At 56.8% G+C, this 8909-nt stretch overlaps 1 protein-coding gene across 2 annotated transcripts in view; it reads left to right on the forward strand.

Annotated features, from left to right (window-relative positions):
- RNF215 (ring finger protein 215) overlaps nucleotides 1–7263 on the forward strand; it is a 16274-nt gene extending 9011 nt beyond the window's left edge. Inside the window, exons 3-8 of one of the 2 annotated variants that reach the window (XM_011979089.1) lie at nucleotides 137–222; nucleotides 1645–1801; nucleotides 5714–5833; nucleotides 5910–6053; nucleotides 6283–6385; nucleotides 6474–7263. In XM_011979089.1, coding sequence (XP_011834479.1) covers nucleotides 137–222; nucleotides 1645–1801; nucleotides 5714–5833; nucleotides 5910–6053; nucleotides 6283–6385; nucleotides 6474–6496 — 633 coding nt within the window. In that variant the 3' untranslated portion in view covers nucleotides 6497–7263. Of the gene's footprint in view, nucleotides 1–136; nucleotides 223–1644; nucleotides 1802–5713; nucleotides 5834–5909; nucleotides 6054–6282 lie in introns of both variants that reach the window. The other variant, XM_011979088.1, reaches the window with a different exon arrangement.
- Nucleotides 7264–8909: the final 1646 nt, after the last annotated feature.

Below are 8909 nucleotides of genomic sequence, written 5' to 3' on the forward strand. Positions count from 1 at the left end.
AAATCAGACCAGGCGGTGAGGGTAAGCAAGCTGGGGAAAGGGAGACCCAGGCCTGCTGAAATCAGACCAGGCGGTGAGGGTAAGCAAGCTGGGGAAAGGGAGACCCAGGCCTGCTGACTTCCTTGTCTCCCTGCAGCTGGACATATCCCAGCTTCTGCTTAGGCCAGTGATCGTCCTCCATTATTCCTCCAATGTCACCAAGCTGTTGGATGCACTGCTGCAGTGAGTTGGCATTTAGACTTCAAAGGACTGACCCTGGGTACAGAGAGCCCCTGGCTCTCCCATGGGCTGAGGGGGCTTGGGACCAAGGTCTTACCTGTTAGCCTTTTTTTTTTTTTTTTTTGAGATGGAGTATCACTCTTGTTGCCCAGGCTGGAGTGCAATGGTGCAATCTCGGCTCAGTGGAACCTCTGCTTTCCAGGTTCAAGTGATTCTCCTGCCTTAGCCTCTCAAGTAGCTAGGATCAGAGTCATGTGTCACCACACCCAACTAATTTTTTGTATTTTTAGTAGGGACAGGGTTTCACCACGTTGACCAGGCTGGCCTTAAACACCTGACCTCAGGTCCACCTGCCTCGGCCTCCCAAAGTGCTGGGATTACAGGCGTGAGCCCCCGTTGCCACTACTGCTGCTGCTGCCCCTGCTGCCCCTGCTGCTGCTGTGACTGGGCCTGGTAGGGCCCGGCCTAACTGTTAGCTTTTTTTTTTTGATGAAGTCTCGCTCTGTTGCCCAGGCTGGAGTGCGGTGGCGCGATCTCAGCTCACTGCCAGCTCCGCCTCCTGGATTCACGCCATTCTCCTGCCTCAGCCTCCCAAGTAGTTGGGACTATAGGTGCCCACCACGATGCCTGGCTAATTTGTTTGTATTTTTAGTACAGACAGGGTTTCACCGTGTTAGCCAGGATGGTCTCGATCTGCCGACCTCGTGATCCGCCTGTCTCGGCCTCCCAAAGTGCTGGGATTACAGGTGTGAGCCACCGCGCCTGGCCAACTGTTAGCTTTAAGACTGCCCTTTCGGCTGGGAATGGTGTTTCATGCCTGTAATCCCAGCACTTTGGTAAGCCGAGGAAGGAGTATTACTTGAGTCCAGGAGTTTGATACCAGCCGGGGCAACATGACAAGACTCAGTCTCTACAAAAAAAAATACAAAAATTAGCTGAGTGTGGTGACACATGCCTGTAGTCCCAGCTAATCAGGAGGCTGAAGTGGGAGGATCACTTGAGCCCTGGGGGTAGAGGCTGCAGTGAAATGTGACTGTGCCACTGCACTCCAGCCTGGGTGACAAAGGGAGACCCTGTCTCAAAAACAAACAAACAAACAAACAAACAAAAAAGACTGCCCTTTCCCAGGCTGAAAACTGGGTGAGGGCATGGGAAGGAGGTGCCAGAGCCTGGAGCTTGGAGCAAGGAGGTGGCTCTGTGGGCAGAGGGGACTGGCCCCAGCAAGGAGGAAGGTGGACTCCCTGGGCTTGCAGGCTTCCCTGGCCTGGCTGGTGTGAAAACTGGAAAAACCAATAGAGACAAAAGGCCTGGGGTAAAGTGGAAGGCCAACAGGGGCGATAGTCATAGGTACCCTTTTCCTGCAGAGCTGGGATTGGGTGGGTCTGGGCCTCTCTTTCCAAGAGTCCTTCCATCTGGCCCTCCCAGGAGGACCCAGGCCACAGCTGAGATCACCAGCGGAGAGTCCCTGTCTGCCAATATTGAGTGGAAGCTGACCTTATGGACCACCTGTGGCCTCTCCAAGGATGGCTATGGAGGATGGCAGGACTTGGTCTGCCTGGGAGGCAGTCGTGCCCAGGAGCAGGTGGGTGCTAGCAGATGACATGGGGCCTAGGGAAAGGAGGCTCATGGGGCCACATACATGGCCTTGTCTTGCAAATCCTGTGGCTTCTCCCTACCGTGGTGGCAAGGACGGCCTGTCCCACCCCACAGGAGTGCTGTGAGTGTTCAGAGACATGGTGCAGGTGGGCGCTCAGTGGGGTGCCTGGGCCAGGTCACGTGCAGTCAGTGTTAGCTGCTGTCCTCACCTTCTGCAGGCATTGGGAAGCCTTATTTTACTGTCTGTAGAATAAAGTTCAGACCCCTTCGCGTGGCTTTTACAGCTCTCTGCATCACTCACTCACTCTGTTTTTCTAGTCCTTTTTCCTATGCTCTGGCCACCCTGTACCAATGACTACACATGCTCTGGCCTTCTGCCACTGGGCCTTGTCTACGCCTGGCTGTAGACGTGGACACCTTTTCTCTCTGTGTCCACACGTCCTAGTCTAGCTAGAACCTTCACAACTCATCCTGCCACCGTTCTTTGGAAAGCCTCGCTCACAGCCCAGCTTGAAGTCCCCTCTCTCCCTCTTGTATCACAGCAAGGCGTGGTCAGGCTGTTCCTGGGCTTCTTGGGACAGCCCATCCTGCATGTGATGCGGGTGCGCCACTTTGTCTCCTGACAGCCAGGACTGTGTTTTATCGTCTCTGGATTTCCAGCGCTTGGCATCGGGGCATTCAAGGGTATTCTGTCCACAAGCATTTCTTGAGTCCCTGGACTGCTGGGCAGTCACCTCCCAGTCTCCTAGTGTACAGACTCCAGCAGGTGTTGGCCACCGTGGGCTGTGCAGGGCAACTTCCAGTGGGGCAATCTTGGGATCGAATCCTGGCTCGGAAACATTGGCTGACTGATCTCAGGCTGGGAGTTTCACCTCTCTGGCCTCGGGTTCCTCATTTGTGAACAGGGACGGTATTCTGTAGCCCACACAGGCCTCTGGACAGGTCAGGCATTGGTGAGAGGCCTGGGGTGGGGCTGTGCGCAGTCTGCAGGTCGGTCTGGCTGCTCCAGAGGGCAGAGCTGAGCAGCCTTGGCCAGGCTGCAGGCCGAGGTCAAGGTGGTCCCAACCCAATTATTGGGTGGCCATGGCCGCTGAGGTGTCTGACGGGTGGCTGGAGTAGGCATCTCAGTGGCTGGCCTGATGGGCGTTGGGCTCTCAGTCCTGACCCCAGGGCCCAGTCACCATCCCTCCAGCCTCTGGGAGTCCAGAGCAGCAACACTCATGTATCAGGAAGGTCTGATGAACAGCAATGACACGATCTTGGCTCACTGCAGCCTTGACCTCCTGGGCTCAGGTGACACTCCCACCTCAGCCCCCCAAGTAGCTGGAACTACAGGCACATGCCACCATGTCTAGCTAATTTTTGTATTTTTTGTAGAGATGGGGTTTCACTGTGTCGCCCAGGCTGGTCTCGAACTCCTGAGCTTAGGCAATCTGCCCACCTTGGCCTCCCAAAGTACTGAGATTACAGGTGTCAGCCACCATCCCTGGCTAATGAACCGTTCTTACTGCTCTTCCTGCCCTCCATCCTCACCTGGGGCTCTACAAGGTACATTCCCCAAGATGCACTGAACCTGGGGTACATAGGGCTCCCCAGGATGCAGTGAGCCTGGGGAGGCTGGGTCTCTGGCCTGCAGCAGAGCTTCAGGCTGGCCACACCTTCAGCCCAGCCAGCTGGCTGCTCTGAGGCATGGGGCTGTAGAGCAGGCTCTGCCCTGGAGAACTTACACCATAATGGCCACTCAGTCCTGGCGTGGGGCTCAGGAGTGTCACTTTGTCTCCTGACAGCCAGGGCTATGTTTTATCATCCCTGGATTTCCAACACTTGGCATCAAGGGCATTCAAGGGTATTCTGTCCGCAAGCTTTTTTTTTTTTTTTGAGACAGCATTTCACTCTTGCTGCCCAGGCTGGAGTGCAATGGTGCGATCTTGGCTCACTGCAACCTCTGCCTCCTGGGTTCAAGCAACTCTCCTACTTCAGCCTCCCAAGTAGCTGGGACTACAGTCCTGTGCCACCACACACCAGCTAATTTTTTGTATTTTTAGTAGAGACGGGGTTTCTCCATGTTCGTCAGGCTGGTCTTGAACTCTCGACTTCAGGTGATCTGCCCGCTTCGGCCTCCCACAGTGCTGGGATTACAGGCCTGCGAGCTACCGCGGCCGGCCCACAAGCATTTCTTGAGTTACTTCTCTGCCACACAGTGATGCCCCAGTCTCCTGGTATACAGCCCCCAGCAGGTGTTGGCCAACTGGGCTGCTCTAGCCCTGGGCTCATGGGGGCCCAGTCTGGAGAGGAGATAGGCCAGAGACATGCTGTCACTGCTGGGGTGAGCACAGAGCTGGTGGTGACCCCGGGACCCTCTAGGGCATGGTAAAGGCACTCAGCCTGGGGCTTGGGGACAGCTTCCTAGAACAGGTGGCACTGCCCAGCTGCAGCTGGAGGAGAGAAGAGGGCAGGATGGAGAGGGGAGTTGGGGCTCACAGACACTTCCCAGTGAGGGCCCCCAGAGCACCTCCACTCTGAGCAGAGCAATGGCCTGTGGCACTAGCAGCACCCAGGCTTGTCTAGAGCTGTGAGCTCTTCACATCAGGTCATTTCTCAGCCCCTCTTCCCCACATGACGGTGGATGAACTTTAGCATCGGTCAGGGAAGAACACGATGGCAGAGCAGCACTCAGCTGCAGAGTGAATGTGTGTCTTAGTCCTAAGACATCCACAGACCCTGTGCAGAGGCGCACCTGAGGGAGCGTGCTGTGTTTTGCTTACTCCGCCGCACCATCTCGTGAGCCAGCTGTTGAGTAGTCAGAGCCCAGCAGCCACACCACAGCTGGGGCGAGTTGAGTCAAGATCCTTGTTGTTCCCTCAGTCACTCTGAGGCTGCCCAGGGGCCTGAGGCCCCCGGGCTTTACAGTGTTCTCTCAGTCACATTTCCTTTCGAGATTCACTCATTCCACAAAGATGATGGGAGGTACTGGGTTAGAGTGGTGGCCACATCAGCTATGGTTACCTCCCACAGATAGGAGCACACAGACCCCCAAGGGCAGCTGCAAGAGAACGCTGGGTAGAGCAGGTGTGAGGAGGGCGGGGCAGCCGGAGGTTAGGGGGCACATTCACCCGGCCGTAAGAGGTCAGGGAGCTTCTAGAGCAAGATGTGGTGGAGGCAGTAGCTGAGAAAAGGGATAAGGTGGAAGAGGGTTTCCAAGACAGGGAACAGTATGGAGAGGCACAGATACGGGAGGGAGCCAGGAGCACAGGACACTGAGAGGAGGCAGGTGGCACTACAGGGAAGGAGCTCAGGCAGGGGAGCTGCGGGGCCTGGTGTGCAGGGGAGAACCCTCTGGCTGTGGGTGGGAAATGGGTGGCAAGGAGGGCATGAGAGACCACCCCCCAACCCAGGAGAACAAAGCAACAGGCCTTGGGGGCTGGCTCCCTCCCGTACTGGGGGGTGTGAACGTTCAGGCTGGATGGGTGAGTGGGTGATGGCAGGGCCTGAGAAAGCCGACCAGGAGGAAGTGCAGGAGGATGGGGGTGGGAGAGTGAGCAGGTCCCAGGGTGGGTGTTAGGTTGCTGGGTGCTGGGTTGGGGAGTCTCTGAGGCTACCAGATAGAAGCTTCTGTGTGTGCAAAACATCAGGTTTGTTGCCCAGAGAGCCCTGGGCTGGGAATGGATGTGGCTCTTCTTGAAGCTGGATGGGAAAACGTGTAGGGCAGAGTGAGTGATCCTGAGAAGCACACAGTGGGAGGGACGGAGCCTTCGGAAGAGGAAGCTGGGGACTGCAGGGACACAGAGGCCATCAGCACACCTCACCTGCCTGCTCCCTGGCGTTCCTGGGGATAGATGTTCCTAAGGGAGGCGTGTGGGGGCGGCCCCATGTCCCTGATGACTGCTTCCCTCCCCAGAAGCCCCTGCAGCAGCTGTGGAATGCCATCCTACTGGTGGCCATGCTCCTGTGCACAGGCCTCGTGGTCCAGGCCCAGCGGCAGGCGTCGAGGCAGAGCCAGCGGGAGCTCGGAGGCCAGGTGAGAGCCAGCCCCAGGGAGCCCCAGAACCCTCAGCCCTTGGGCCTGCGAGACCGTGCCTGTCCTCTCCCCACAGGTGGACCTGTTTAAGCGCCGCGTGGTGCGGAGACTGGCATCCCTCAAGACACGGCGCTGCCGGCTGAGCAGGGCGGCGCAGGGCCTCCCAGAGCCGGGTGTTGAGACCTGTGCCGTGTGCCTGGACTACTTCTGCAACAAGCAGGCTAGTGCCCAGCTCACCGGTGATGCCTCCCACCTTACTCCCAGGACCTTGGAACCACCCCCACCAGGCCCTTCTCCTTCAGCCCCCAGGGCTACAGAGCAGAATTTCAGTGGGGTGGGGGAAGCAGTGAGGTTTCAGTTCCCCAGCTGAGGCAAGGGGCATGGGACCAGGCACCCCCATGTGGAGTCCTGCTTCAGTGGCCTGAGACCTTCCTCTCCCACCCCTGTAGTGGCTCCGGGTGCTGCCCTGTAAGCACGAGTTTCACCGAGACTGTGTGGACCCCTGGCTGATGCTCCAGCAGACCTGCCCACTGTGCAAATTCAACGTCCTGGGTGAGCACCAGGGGCAGGGGCCCTTGGCCTACTCCGCCTGCTCCTCACCTGATGCCTCCCTCCCTGTTCTTCTTCCTCTCCCTCGCAGGGAACCGCTACTCTGATGATTAGCTGCCCAGCTGGACTCTGCACGTGGGGATGGACCCTTCCTGCCTGCTCCCCGGTCCTCAGCCTGGGCTCCCAGGACAGGACAGGATGGGACAGCAGGATAGACAGGACAGCAAGCCCAGTGGGTGGGAGGAAGGATGAGGGCCCCACTGCGTCCATACTGGGAAGGGGGGCTCCACAGCTACAGGCTGAGGATCTAGGGCCGGGACCTGTCAATCTAGGAAGAGGTCACTTTAGGACCTTCTCTGTAATCCTGTGACATGAGTCTGCCCTCCTCACAGGCAGCTCCCAGGTCAATAGGGAAGGAGAATATGGGGCCAGTGTAGCTGTTCCCAGGGTTCTGGGAGCTCCCTGTGGCCTGTCTGGGAATCCCTGGAGGTTGAGACTACAGTGGCCAGGTTTTGTGCTTATTTATTGGGGGGTGGGTTGAGGGAGGAGCTATCTGGCCTTGGGGTACCCTGGCCTGACCGTCTTTCAGGATACGTCTTGGTCAAGGCTGTCTGCCTGTTGCCCTTGGTCCTTGGGCACTGGGAGCCCTGGGTCCCACTGCCTGTCCAGCCTGGCTCCCTTCCTGGGCCTGGCTAGGACCAGAGGCCTTAGATCCTGTTCTGGACTCCTTGGCTGTGGCTTTGTGTTGCCGACCGGGATACTCGAAGCCACAGGATCAATGTAGTGCCTCATCCGGGGCATCCATTTTTTTTTTTTTCAAAGAGTTGGGGTAGGGAAGGTTTAATAGTAAAATAAACGTGGCTATATTTTAACATAAGATGTAAAATGTGTATGGGTGTTTTAAAATTTTAAAAAGTTATCTTAGGTTCTACTGCCTGTGGTAGAGGGAATTCTGAGATGGCCCCCAAGATGTCCCACTGCCACCTGCCGTGAACATGTCTTGCATTAATATAATCTCTGGAACTGTGACTCAAAGGGATTTTATTTATTTATTTTTATTTTTTGAGATGGAGTTTCGCTCTTGTTGCTGAGGCTGGAGTGCAATGACACGATCTCAGCTCACTACAACCTCCGCCTCCCGGATTCAAGCGATTCTCCTGCCTCAGCCTCCCAAGTAGCTGGGATTACAGGCATGCGCCACCATGCCCAGCTAATTTTGTATTTTTAGTAGAGATTGGGGTTTCTCCATGTTGGTCAGGCTGGTCTCGAACTCCCGACCTCAGGTGATCCACCTGCCTCGGCCTCCGAAAGTGCCGGGATTACAGACGTGAGCCACCACGCCCGGCTTCTTGGAGGGATTTTACGCCCATGGTAGGGCTGTCTTATGGCAAGCTGACCTGAAGATAGGGAAAGTATTTGAGTGAGCCTTGCCCTAACCACATGAGCCTATTCAAAGTAGTTTTCTGCTGGTAGAAGAGGAGGAAGTCAGGGATTTGAAGCATGTAGGGGATTCAGTGCATGAGAAATCCTCTGTTGCTGACTTGAAGATGGAGGGAGCCCCATGGTAAGTGGGCAGCCTCTAGGAGCTGAGAGAGGATCTGGCTTACAGCTAGCTAGCGAGGACACGGGGACCTCAGTCCCATGGCTGCAAGGATCAGAATTCTGCCAAGTGGAGCTCGGAAGCCAGTTCTTCCCCAGAACCGGCAGAAAGGAACGCAATCTGGTAGATGCCTCAATTTCAGCCCTCTGGGACCCCGAGCAAAAATAGCCACACAGAATCTGGACTTGTGACCTCTAGAACTGGGAGCTAATGAATACATGGCTGCGGAGTTGGTGAGGTCCTACCCCTGGACTTGGGCACAGGCCTCCTGGCTCAGGGTGCTGAGGGTTGGTGCTGCCCTGAGAGGGGGGTGCCCGGGGCACCCCAGCCTCCCTCAGGATCTCCCGGGCCCCTCAGAAGCAGGAAGTTGGGCTGACCAAGGCTGTGGTAGCTCAGCTATATACATGGCCCCTCTTGACCCTTCTCTCTGAACTGAAGCGCTCTGACGGCCTCTTCACCAAGGGAAAATGCTTCAGGCATCTGGGAGCGTGTACCCTGACAAGGCCTCAGCAAGTTTTTGGAGACTGTCCTTCACAGGTGAAGTGGCTCAGGGCAGGCTGGTGGCTTCATGAGGAAAACCCCAGAGTCTTGGCCGCATGGCATTCTGGGCTGAAGAGACCCCCAAAGGACAGGGATGGGAAAGGCAGGGTGTCCTCTACTTGGGGGAGGCCTTGCCCTGCCTTCAGTGGCCTCCTGGGGCTATGACCTCCAGGATTTAGAGAAACCTTCATGACGGTCACCATTTCCTAAAGGCAAAGAGTTCCGCAGTGAAAGGAGGCGTGACCTGTTGGGTCCTTAATGTGGCCAGCACAGGTCCAGAACCAGGGTGGGAGGCTGAAGGTGTCGCTGCCCGCTGCCTGCTTCAGATGTCCTCACTGGCCCTTCCCCTGTCCACTCCCACCCGACCCCCTTCTGAGTCAGTGCAGG

The sequence above is a fragment of the Mandrillus leucophaeus genome, unplaced genomic scaffold (assembly GCF_000951045.1).
Source record: "Mandrillus leucophaeus isolate KB7577 unplaced genomic scaffold, Mleu.le_1.0 Scaffold2, whole genome shotgun sequence".
Classification (NCBI taxonomy): domain Eukaryota; kingdom Metazoa; phylum Chordata; class Mammalia; order Primates; family Cercopithecidae; genus Mandrillus; species Mandrillus leucophaeus.